At 41.7% G+C, this 13,011-nt stretch overlaps 2 protein-coding genes across 2 annotated transcripts; both read left to right on the forward strand.

Annotated features, from left to right (window-relative positions):
• The first annotated feature begins 799 nt into the window (after positions 1 to 799).
• LOC108008652 (transportin-3) lies at positions 800 to 2,929 on the forward strand. Its single transcript, XM_017072538.4, has one exon. The coding sequence runs from the start codon at positions 944 to 946 to the stop codon at positions 2,669 to 2,671; it is 1,728 nt and encodes a 575-aa protein (XP_016928027.2). The 5' UTR covers positions 800 to 943; the 3' UTR covers positions 2,672 to 2,929.
• Positions 2,930 to 11,885: 8,956 nt separating this feature from the next.
• On the forward strand, positions 11,886 to 12,287 carry LOC108008936 (uncharacterized). The gene has a single exon (XM_017072848.4). The coding sequence runs from the start codon at positions 11,929 to 11,931 to the stop codon at positions 12,193 to 12,195; it is 267 nt and encodes an 88-aa protein (XP_016928337.2). The 5' UTR covers positions 11,886 to 11,928; the 3' UTR covers positions 12,196 to 12,287.
• Positions 12,288 to 13,011: the final 724 nt, after the last annotated feature.

Raw genomic sequence — 13,011 nt, forward strand, 5'->3', positions numbered from 1 at the left:
GTTATAATAAATTAAATAATCTTATCTAACTACAATTTCTTTTGACTGTACGACTCCTTTGAATGTCCGATCGAACAAAGCCAACACTTAACTGATTTCAAAATTATATTGCCGCGAGTGTGAGTGGATTGCTAGGCGAGGGTATGTGTATAATATGGCATATAATTTTATTGCTTATTGTTCGCGCTGGTCAAGGCACTTTTCCACCTCCCGCCCCCCAATTTGCGCCAATCCCATTTTCCATTTCCCAAATCACCCATCCCCCTGTAATTTGTGCGTTTGTGCGTGATGAGAGGCGTCCTGGACGGCGAATCGAGACGACAGGGTAAATATTTGTGCTGGGCAAACGTTAGTTGCGGCAATCTGGACACATATCTATGTGCACAATGGGTTCGAGTCCCTTGTTTGCTTAGTTTTCATGGAGTTTTATTGTCTCAACGCAATGCATTTATTGTGAATGCGACGGGGAAATTGATTGCCGGGCAGAACCGAGGTTAGGGTTTCCTAGAGGAAACTTTTAATGCCTATACTTTGTGCGGACCGTGCAGACCTATTGTTATTCAAAATGTCAGATTTTGATTCTGATTTTATATTTAGCCACTTTTAAATTTATACCTTCCATACCGATGTATATATATTTAAAGTTACATTTAATGGTCAGGGGACATATTAAATAAAAGATATACACAATTGAAATTGTTCTAAATTATTTAAAATTGGTATAAAAAAGAAAACTTATTTAAAGGATGCGCAGCAATCAGTGCTTTGAAAAATTATTGACAATACTTTTGACACACCCAGTTTTTTCCTGTCATACAATTGCCTGTACATACAATTCTTCGTAAATTTATCGTCCTTTTTTTTTTGTATAGTACATTTTTTATTTTTGGAGGTGTTCCCATCCGTGTGGATTATTTCATATATCTGCTGCGATTCCGAACACATGGAGTTCACGAAGGAAAATGTGATGAGGGCGCTTCATATGTTGAGCACGGAAGGCACCAAGGATGCTGATGATTACCTGCACTCCTTTCAGATGTCGAGCTGTGCTTGGTTTATAGCTGAGGACATTTTGTCCCATGTACCCCACCACGAAATGCCCGTACTGACCTTTGCAGCCATCACTTTCGCCAAGAAAATTAAGGAAAACTTTAACAGGTTTCTAGAGTCCGATCTAAGGGCTCTAAAAGAAAACCTGACCGGTCATCTTCTTCAAGCATCCATGATGCCGGAATCCACGCCATTGATTGTGCAGTTGGGAGTATGCCTATCGACTCTGGGTCTGATGACCTCAAACTGGGACTATGAACTAGAAAGCTTTGTGAAGCATCTATCTGGAAAACCCAAGCACATAATGGCACTTTTGGAAGTCCTGAAGGTCCTTCCCGAGGAGACTCGGCCCTCGAATCTTCCGCTGACAGGAACGGATCTCAAATGCGTCTTTCAACAGCTACGCATGCAGTCTTCTTATATATTAAATGTGCTGGAGGAAATCCTGGAGCGATCTGATCTTCCAAACGATTGTCTATCAAAATGTCTTGCTGTTTGTGGGTCCTGGACAAAGTTTGGTTTAGTTCTACCCGAACAAGTGCTGGAACGCAAACTCTTTCTACGGATAAATATTATCCTGGTTACCCCTTTGGATATCGGACATTTGGAGGCGGCTGAGTGCGTTATGGCCATGTTGGATCAATCTCGGGCCACAAAAAAACTGGGATCCAGTTTGGCCCAGCTGGTCTTTTCCCTGACACCGGCATTCAGACGCTCTGTGAGCGATACCAAATTGTTGCAAAACTACTGCCAGATATTCGAGAATCTTTTCAAGACCCACTTTTATCTGACCGAAAAGGATCTTAGGAAAATCGAAGAGAGATTAAGAACCATCGAGCTACTGCTACTTATGGCAGAGCACTGCCCATTGGAGCTGATTGAAACCTCCATGACAATGTGGTGTTTGCTGACAAAGGACTTGAAATTGGTTTCCATATATCAAAAGGACTTTAACAGTCTCCTAAAGCTGCTCGTTCCCCGCACTGCATTGCCAGCAAACTATGAGTCCATCACGCGACCCGATTCCATGGTTATGGATAGGTTTCGCGGGCTTTTGTCTGAAGTCTTGGTGGATATGGCTCCGTTAGCTGATGTGGAAGCCATGGAGAACCTTTTTGATATTGTTAAAAATGAACAGAAGCCCTGGAACGATGTAGAGGTAGCCATCTTCTTCCTGCGCCACCTGATGGTTCAGTTTAAGGATCGTCAAACCCAGATAATTTTGAAAATTTTGGACTGCGTTAAGAACCGTCCGCAGGCTTGTATACGCCTGCAAGTCCTTGAGCTGATTTCGATTCCGGAAACCGTGGACTCCGCTACCATCTGGAAGTGTCTCATGAACGAATTGGGAAGGGATATCCCTATGCTGGATGCGGTTGAATGCCGCTTAAAACTGCTGATGCCTCATTGGGTGTATTTCATGATCTTGGGCAGCAGGGTGGATGACTTCCGTTTGAAGGAGAGCGATCGCTGTCACCTTTTGGCCAGTACTTCTGCTTTGATCAGGGAACTGCCCCCATCGGATGTACTAAAAGTTAAAGTTTATTTGATGAATGTACAGTGGACAAACTGCCCCGCCGAAATCCGGGAAAATCGTATCAAGGTGTTTATGGACATTTAAAGAAATTATTTAGATTTAGCAGCGTTTAATTAAGTTTATAGTTGAAAGTTTAAGGATGTTCTCTGGCCTAGCCCGATCCTAATCTATTAGTAGCCCAGCAATTTGCGACATGACTCAACTTTATGCCCATCATGGAGGATACCAAGTCGTAAAACGGCAATCCACGCAAATAGACAAGTTAATTTTGGTAACTAATTTGGCAACAACTAAAGGCCAACACACGCCTAAATCGTAAAATAAAATCAGATCAGATCCGAAGGAGTCGTGGTCGTGGCTCATTTAGCCCGGGGTTTTTATGTCCTTCGTCCTTGCCTTTGGCCAAGGAAGTGAGTGACTGAGTGACATTGACGTCGGACTGACACGTGATATCAATTCTCGTTTTCGTCCTTGGCGATGATTCAGCCGAGTCACAAAGGACCCAGCTGATGAGGTGCAAAAGAGTGGGCCGCGAAGGACCTGGAATACATGCGTCAACCGAAACCCACTCCTGTTGCTCCTTTTTTCTCTCTTCGCCCACCCTGCGCACTTCCGCAATAATTTTTATCGCATTTATTTCTCTCGGAGCTGAGAATTTTTACTGCCGCCTGCCTTCGGCCACATTTCAGTTTCCTAGTGGTTCGGTGGGTTTTCCTAGGCGCCACTTGAACTATGAAAATTTGTCCCGCCTTGCTGGCGCCGTGTTTATCGATCGCGCATGGAAAACACTTTTGCCATTTGCTTTATCTGCCAGCAAACATTGCCCGCCAGAAGGAAAATATACTTGGTAGGGGAAGGTATACATGCATATATACACGGGGAGAGGGCAGACAGGACTTCGGACTTGGTTCGTTGGTCTTGGGCTGGCTTGGTTTGGTTCCATTTCCATTTCCATTTCCATTCGCCCCTATACCATCTACCATCCGTTTGGCGCATTTTCGCTTTCCCTCGAAAGCGTGGTGCGTTCATAAATATTCCGTTTTTGCTTTGCTTTGTATGTAAGGCGATGTGTGTGTGTTTTAAGTGTGTTTCTGTTTTTGCAGCAATTTCAGTTTTTATTTCCGTAATTTATATGCCCCCCACTTATTGGGGTAGGTTTGGGCCGGTGCTTGGCTTTTCGGGTTGGGTAAACGTTTTCCCAGAACCTGAAAAAGAATTCAAGCAGCAGGTCTAAGGTTATCACAGGTTGCCACTGAGTTGCAATTACCAGTCGCAACATTGCGGGTTGTGCAAGTGGCCAACTTTGGAATTGGGCTTGCATTGTGCGACAATTACCGGGGGTTTACTTTGATTTCTACTAACTGGGTTGCAGGTAACGAATTTCAATCTCGAAATGTACTCCAAATTCCCAGGTGTTTTTCTAAATTAATTTGGGATTAAAAAGATTACTTATTTATTTTATGAGACCCTTTCGAAACAGCCCCTGTTCACCAAGTTAAAATTCTTATAATACACTTAAAGCCAGGTTTCAGCAATATTGGACATTAAATTTCCTTTTAATTGAGCAAGAGTTGTGTTAAGATTTAAAATGATACAAATACATCCAAACAACCCTCCTTTCCGCAGTTATAACTTAGTTTACTTTTTAATTTTATGAGCAATTTTAAAATACCCTTAACTCCTTTGTAACCCCATCCCACAAACACCCCTCATCCAGCTCACTTAGACCCACTTCAAGTGACCCTCATAATTTACAAAAACATTTCATTTTAAAAATTAATTTCAAACATTGCCCCCCCGTGGAAAATTTGTTTTAATTGATGATTTACGCTGCCAGTCACGAGCTGAGGAACCCTTCTCTCTAATGAGGACAGTTGTTGTGGGCAAGTGTTAACATGGAAACCCCCCAGAAGTACCATTCTCCCAGGGAAGCCCTGCTAATCAAGTGTTGAAGAAGGATACCAGGACAGCCGAAGGAACTTTGCCGTATTGCCCGTCGTCCGCGGGGACCTTTTTGCCTCGTCCTGTTAAATATTTAAGTGGATCTATCCTGGCGGGGGCGGGGTTCCAAGGAAGCAGGATATTCAGACAGACTTGGAGCACTTCCTTCTCCATTTAGAAAATTTGCATGCAACTTTTTGCTGCAGTTTTTGCCGCTGCTTTTATTTTTCCACCTGTCGCGTAAAATTTCACACAGCAGCATAAATTTCCGCCCGACGGCAACCGCACCGCAGGGTGGAAAAATGGAAAGCTGGGGGCGGGAAAGCCACCTGGCCACGCCCACTCCTCCGCCGCCACCGCCCCCAAGCATACAGTTGCAGGCGGTTTTCCCTCAGGCGACGCGCCGCATTTGACGCCACATAATTTTGCTGTCGGTGGAACTTTTTGCTAGCCGCTTGTTGTTTTTTCCCCCTTTCCCTTATTTCCTTGAATTTGCGTATTTGTTGGACCAGCCACGCCCCCCTGCCCCACCCCCATACCCACTTCCGCCCACTCCCGTCGCATTGGCGAAATTTATTTGGCGACAATAACAAAAGTTTTGCATACTTTTGGGCGGTTTCGGCGGCATTTCATTTGCGATTTCGTTTTCGTTTTGTTTGCTAATTAAAAGTAAGTGCAGTGTCCCTCTCACCTGGCGAAGAGCTACTGTGGTCGCTGTTTCAATAAATATATGGTAAATTGCTATGTTTATATATGGCAACTCAATTAGGGGTTCTACTCAGACTTATAGCAAGGTTCGAAAAAGGCATACTTTAAAAGACATGATATTTATTTCCTTATTGGCACTTTTGTTTTACAATTTATACGAAAGAGTTCATTGAAGTGTTTATTGTCTATACAGTATTTTAATATGAAACATGCTTGTTTTTAAGCATTTATATTTACATAAACAAAAAGAAAAGTATCTATAACAATTATTATATTATTATTATCTTTAGTTAATCAGAAAGTTGATTCAAAAATATTTCAACACATCCCGCTTCTTTTAAAAATGAAATAACAAAGGCGATTCTAAAATGCCCAATCATACTAATTAATGTCTATTGTGCCCTGAAAGATTTTCTACTTGAATGTTAGGCAGTCACTAGTTATACCCAGAGTGCTAAGATAATAATAAATTTCTTGCCAAATGATCTGAAAATGTCCCCACCACTGTGCAGCAAAGGTATCTTAACCGGCTTAAAAAACTACCGTCTCGGGCTAAATTAATCGCAGAAAATGGGCGAATTTAAAGAAATATTTTGGAAAACTGCACACGTGTTAGCTGCCTGCCTTCCAGCGCCCTCTGCCCCAGCCACGCCCACTTGGGACGCCATTTTGCACGCGAACTTTGGCCGCAGTTTGACATTTTGCCGCAAGGAAAAAGCCCCACGAAAGGAAGGACTTGAAAATAAAAAGGAGCAGGCGAACATTTAAAACTTTCGCAGTTTTAAATTGTCGCAGAGCGAGGAGGAATGGCGGCAAAGGCTGCAGTTGACTTTCCTTTTTCCCCCGCCCCTTGGCGACCAAAAAAGAAAAGCCCGGGCCCACGGAAAACCTCAACTGAAAACTCAACTCGATGCGACTGTCAATTGCAAATGTCACACTGGGAAAGCTCTGAGGGCAAAGCTGGGGAACTGGAACTGAAAGTGGAGTCGGTCTTTCCGCTCGGCTGTCACTAATTCCCCCAGCTCGATTTGCATTTTTCGGTTTCGGTTGGGGTTTTTCCCTTACCGTGTTGCACCACACAGCACTTGTTTTTCCTCTCTGCCAACTATCAGCCTTTTTCGGCCATGTGCCGCAGCGGTTTTTCTAAATAAATTGAACATTTGCTAATATCTTGATCAAATGTCGCTGTTATGCCGCTTGATAAATGGAAATTTTCTGTTGTCTGAAGGTTTTGCGACTCTCCTGTTTTTCGGTCGAGGGTTTTTTAACGGTTCGCTTGATTGAGCTGGTTGTTCGGCTGGTCCTTGACAAATAAATAAACTCGACATTGCTGCGGATTATAGTTTTTGCATAGTTGTTTTCCATAGATAAAACTTCATGATCTGGGCTAAACTTAAATTTAAATAAAGGTTGAAGCCGAGAATGTTAGCTTTTTAATGCGGAATCTTAAACTGGAATCTTTAATATTTACCAAAAATAATCTAAATAGGCTTTATGGTCAATTAGACAACCGAAAGTGTAAAATGTTGAAGAAAGATAATGTGAAGAATTCTGCAAATCTTGTATCTTAAACATTTATAAATGTTTAAAATCTTGCATGATTCTCCCTGTAACCGGAGAATCCCTGTATTCTTGTTGCTATTCCGCAGAAGTTTCGCTTTTCCGGCAACGAAATTTACAAGGCAAAACAAACTAATAAGAAAGTACGTGCGAATAATTTTACAAATTAGACTAGAGAGTGTGGTGACACCCGCAGCCGGGGCATGCAACCGAACCCTTCTTGAGCCACTGTTTCGGGGCAATAAAGCCCCCGGCTAACATGATAAGAGACCAGGGACTCGTGTGGAAACCAGACACGCCTCAAACTTCGTGCCGCAATACTGTTAAATGCGAACTGTAAACAAGAAGCGCTGGCAACAACTATTTTGCGTGCGGCATCGCCGGCTATCGTTGCTTCTTTTGGGGAACTCGAGGCGTCTCCACGACGACCACACGTCGGATACTCGATATCGGGGAATTGCAGCGTGTGATCGAATGTGAGAGTTTTTGGCAATTACACGGAGGTCTGAAGAGTCAAAGAAGAGGTAATATAGTTGGAAATACTTTAAATTGACTAACACATAATAAAGGTATCTTAAAAAAAAGGCTACCTAAAGTCATAATCTTTGAATTGGTATTTTCAATTATAAACTAAAGTCATTCTTTCAAATGCAATACAATATTTATTAAATTATATTTATTAAAGAGTGTATATTTTATTGAAATGTTTTCTGTGTACAACTTTATGGGAAAACCTGTATTTATTTGCCCACTTCATCCACCGAAGGCAACTTGTCCTGAGCTTCACTCATTTTCCACGAGCTGGTTTCGATTCCGGGGCCAAACAAAAAGCAATTAGCTGGCACAAATCCGTGGAACACAACAGGGAATCGGCCAGCGAGCGGGAAAAGGAAAAACAGGGCAGCCGAGAAGGAGTCCAATAATAAATAAATAAAACTTAAAGCAACTCACATTAATGAGGCCGCTTGGCGCCACTTGGCATGACAAACATGTGGCGCACGTGGCTGGCAAACGGAACTCGGACTGCTCCCGGGTGTTTTTTGGGAGGGCGAACCACCCAGTGGGCGGTGGGTGGTGGGCGGAGGTGGGTGGTTGGATGGCTGCAGCGCTAATTCCCTAACATGTCACGAATCATATTGAACATGCGGCTGTGCCAAATGATGATGAGCGCCGGCCAATGAAGGCGGGACCCCCATCTTTGTACGGGTGGAGCTGCAGGAAAAGCCAAGGAGGAAAGGCGGGAAAACTGACAGACAGACGGAGCATAGGAATTAAGCCAAGTGTTGTCTGCCTCCGCCGGTGGAGAATGGCTAACACTTAACTCATTTTCTACATGTGCGGCATACTAAGAGTGCAGTGCTCATTTCGGTTCGCTGGCAATTATAATTGGGTGTGCGGAAATTGTGTAATTTTTCACAAATTTTCATGCATCATTCCGTGCTTCCTCTGGGCCCATTAATTATTATTTTGCTCGCACATTTCGCTGATTTATTGAGTGTCAGCTGGGGGGAGGGCGGGGCATGGATGCAGCTGCATATTATTTTATTCGGTGCCCCAACAGCTGCAATCACTGCGGCCTACAAATCTCTCCTGCGAAAAACAAAAAAAATTAAATGCAAATTGCAAATGAAATTACATGCACTTCCACTTGAGAAGAGCGCAGACCAAAAACGCTGGGCGAAAATAAAATTATTAAACAATCAACAGCTCAAACAGAAGCCGCGGAATACCTAGACGGGAAATCCCCGACTCCCCACCCCCTCCCAACTCCCCTCATGATGACGCACATTAAAAGCCTGCAACATTCCGACCGCCATTAAGTCAAATGGATGAGCTTGTGTGTAATAAAATTTTTTATTATCATCTGTCGCTTGCGCTTGAAGCATCGAAATGAAAACCGGAAAAAAGTGCGGAATAAAACAAGAAGTGAGTGGAAGATGAATATCTGGAGGACATCGATGGCAAATGGCAAATGCCCTTTGGGAAGGCAAATTAAGCAGGACCTTTGAGGACCTAAAGATAGAATAATTTGTGAATTTTTAAGAGGACACAGTACATTTTCTCTTATAAATGTAGAATCTTTAAATCAGTAAAAGGTTAATAAAAGTAAAAGTTTAAAAGGTATCTGAAATTCTAGCACAATAAGGGGTACTTCAATCAATATTATTTAACTTATTTTATTGGTATCCATTGTAAGCAAACATATTTTTTCCATCCTCAAATTTTGAGCTAATAGATTGGATTATAGCCTAATTTAAGTTGGCCATTGGTCATATTTTTCAATCCACTAAAAAACTTATCATCTTACCCTATTTTACAGAAAATCTAGGATCATTATCCTAACCTCCCGTGTTATAATACTCCTGAACCATCAGGAGAAGTTAATAATAATTTTGTTAACCATCTTTTTTAATTCTCTAACAAACGTATCATTCTATCTACCAAACCGATTGAGCCAGCCAATCGAACCACTTATCCTGTAAGGACATTCCGACCAGCGCTGCCTTGTCTTTCTTGGTAAATTCACACAAAACATCGCGGAAAGCGCAGAAAGGGATGGGCAGAGCGGATAGAGGGGGACAGAGAGACATCCGGGCAGACAGGCGCAGGCATTCAGAAAAATGATGGTCAGCCACAAGAGCAGCAACAACCATCGGGCAAATATCAGCAACAAACTTTCGGAAAACAATTTTTTCACTTTGTCTGCCGCCCAGGGAATATATTTTTATACTCCTCTTTTTAGTTTTATGGCATTTTAAAAGTAGTCAGAGCCCCACCGCCAGCGGCCTGGCATTTTACACTCGACTGGCGTGAAAATTCATTAAAAAATTGTGTTTAACATGCCAAACAAAAACAGGAGGAGCACAGAAAAAACACAAAAAACATGGCAGAAATTTTTGCGAAATTTTTTATTGCGGTCCAACAGCTTCAGCGGAATTTCGTTGGTCTCACGGATCTTTTGCATTAATGGCCGCACTTTTGGCGTACTTTTTGACATTTATTTGACGCATGGCAATGATGTTCATAAATTTTCCCGGACGAAATGCAATCCTCATTGCAGCAGCTTTTGGGATGGGCTTACCATTTCCACTGGGAATCCCTAGCTGAGTCTTGAGTCTGGGCCGAAATGAGGCCTGTCACCGCCAGTTGTCTTTCGATAAAGGGTCTCCACAGCCCACCCCCTCGAACCCCGAGCAATATGTGGAAAAGCAATTTATGGCAAAGAAACGCGCAGAATGGGAGCAACTTGGGGTTGCCAGAACAATGGCACGAGGCCTTGGTGACTTGTCAGAAGGAGCGGGCGCACGGCCCCCCGGCGAAATTCATTTGTTATGCAAGCTACATTTCCGTTTCCGGTTAGCACAGTTAGCAGCACGACTCAAGACCAATTGAAAGGGCCGGGAACAACGGGCCACAACAAGAACAGGAACAAATACTGCAACGTCAAGTCGGAAAAGTAATTTGCATTTGTTCGCTGATTAATTACAGGAGGGCTTAATGATGGAGAGCATTTGAGGCTTTATTGGTTTTAGTTGTTAAGGGTAAATTGATTTTTTGGAAAACTTTCAAAAGGGGAGAATGCTTACAAACAAGAAAAAAGCAAACAATTATAATATTATAATATTTTCCTACTAACTACATCCATATTAGCAAAAGGGTACCTAACCCACCGTTGCGTATATGTAACGTAATCATTTTTTGCTTTGTGTGATAGGTAAATATATGCAAATGTTTTGAAAGCGAAAAGTATTTCTAGCTCATTTGCATTTCTGCAACGAGCGTCGCATTGCGGTCGGAAAAGTCAAGCGGAAAAAGGGCCGCTTAAAATGCATTTGGGCCCCGAACCCCATATCGTAGACCCATCAACCCCAGATGGCGGAGTGCTTGGGAAAGGGTTGGGCTTGCAGTGGTAGGGCTGCCCAATTGTTTATACCACACGTACAGCCCATAAATTTGCCACACGCAAATGCGTTGAGTATCTATCGAGCACTACATCATTATTTGCCAACTTGAGGTGCGCATTCTTAATTATCACCGGAATGAGAGCTCCACTTGAAGGAAGAGTCTTCTTACGCCTGAATGCAGCTGAAATTCGTATGCATTTTTGGTGGAAACCTTATCTGTAGGGTATGTGTTTTATGGCAATATTTCGAATTTTTTATTTATTAATGAGATATTCTTTTATGACACATAATAATGCCATGTTTAAATATTAGTATAAAGACAAGTATACCATTTTCTGTAAGGAAAGCCGTCAAAAAATGACTCAGTTCAGATTTCTGGTGACTGACATAAGAACAGCGAGTCTCATCATCAGCACCACCAGTCGCACCACCCCCTCCACCAACCACCCCCTCCACGGGGGAATCCTGCAGAGGCTGTCAAGTCAAGTTGGCCGCAACACGTTGCCCCTAATGATTTATCATCGCTCATGCTATACTTGTGCTTATGAGTGCAGCAGGATGATGTTGATGCAGATGATAATGATGAGGAGGACGACGAGGACGAGGACGGCAGTGAGTGCTCAAGTGGTGCATCCTTTGCCATCCTTGGCGTTAATATCTGTTTAGCTGCACTCTGGCTCTCTGCATTTAAGCCAGCACTAATTTATGCAGAGTGACTTCTCGGCTTTTGGCTTAAACTGCCAGTGAGAACGTTGTGTGGATCTTTCGATTGCGATTCGATTCGATTTGCATTGGCATTAGAATTCATTCAATTAAACACGCAACACTTGTGGAGCATTGAGTGCAGGGGAGCAATAAAAGATTTATGTGGTATGAGTAAGTATAATTGATTTGTAGAAGTTGCTCATATATTTCATTTGTTGATAAACTCTTAATAAAATATATTCAATAAAATAATTTACTTTAATTGGTGGCAATTAAATTTATCATTCAAGAGAATCATTTCTGAGTCCATTATTCATTTTATAAAAATTTTATTTGGTTTTGAAATAGTTAAAATATTATTTTAGCAAGCCTGGAAACACAAATCATTGTTTTTATTTGTACAACAAAAACTGAAAGTACATTCAAAATAATTCCATAGACCGCATAAATGTAAGTTGGTGACAGAAATGCAGATATGTTTAAGCAATTCATCATTCTTTCATTATAGTCAAATAGTTTAGAATGGCTGATGGAGTTAATTTTACCATGGCTCCGTTTCCCCCGGACGCCATAGAATATTCAAGTACTGAGGCTGAACCCAAGAGCTCTGGCGCTGAAGACCCTATACCAAGTGTCTTGATAACGGGCCTTCTGATCCTGGGACTCATGGTTTGGTTTAGGTTGCTCTCCAAGTGGGCAACTGTCAAAAGAGGCTATTTAGAGCGAAAAACTGTGAAAATTGTGGAAGAAAGAAAAGCTCTTAGCAGAAGAAACCAATATATCCATTGATTTTCGGGTTAATTTGATTCCCCTGTAGCAAACCGTCTAATTATTTCAGCTTAACTTGGATCTATAAACAAATAGACACTGTTGTGAAGCGATTCCCTTTGTTTTATTCCATGTTTTCATCTTGAATGTTTCCCCTTTCGAGTTATTGGCTTGAATTAAAAGTACCCAGTTCCAGTTCTAGACTTTTCATCTTCAAATTAAAGGCAATCAAGCGGAGTCCTGCTGCCGTGGCTCCTCGTCCTTTGGCTCCTCGGTCAGCTCCTTTGGCATCTTCTGTCCGGCAATGAAGACATTTTGAATAGCACAAAAACAAACAAGCGGCAACCAAATGCCAGCACTTGCCACTGCCACCGGCCCATTCTCTATTTTCCCGGCTTTCCTTGGTTTTTCTTGGTTCCTGCTTCATCTTCGTCTTGGGTTTTTCTACACTGAAAAAATTTTAACGGATTGCTTAAGTATTTTAAAATATTTAAATAAATCAAGAGCTTTTGTTTAATGTAAGTGTATAACAATTCAAGATCACAACTAGAAATTGTAAATAATATACCTTAGTGCAGTTCTCTTAGTGAAAATTAGTTTTATAAAATTAAATAATTATTAAATACTTTTATTATTAGCTTTATTAATTTGGAACTTGGAAACATTTTTTATTTTTAATTCAATTAAAAACTAAAACAACACAGTATGGAACAACACAGTAATGAAATTTAAAAATAGATTTCAATGTTTAAGTATTTGTTAGCAATATATTTACTTCTGTGTATAGCTGGGTCTTAGCTCAGGTAAAAATAAATTGTAAATAATTCCGTTTATGCG

This window comes from Drosophila suzukii, chromosome 2R (genome assembly GCF_043229965.1).
Source record: "Drosophila suzukii chromosome 2R, CBGP_Dsuzu_IsoJpt1.0, whole genome shotgun sequence".
Classification (NCBI taxonomy): Eukaryota; Metazoa; Arthropoda; class Insecta; order Diptera; family Drosophilidae; genus Drosophila; species Drosophila suzukii.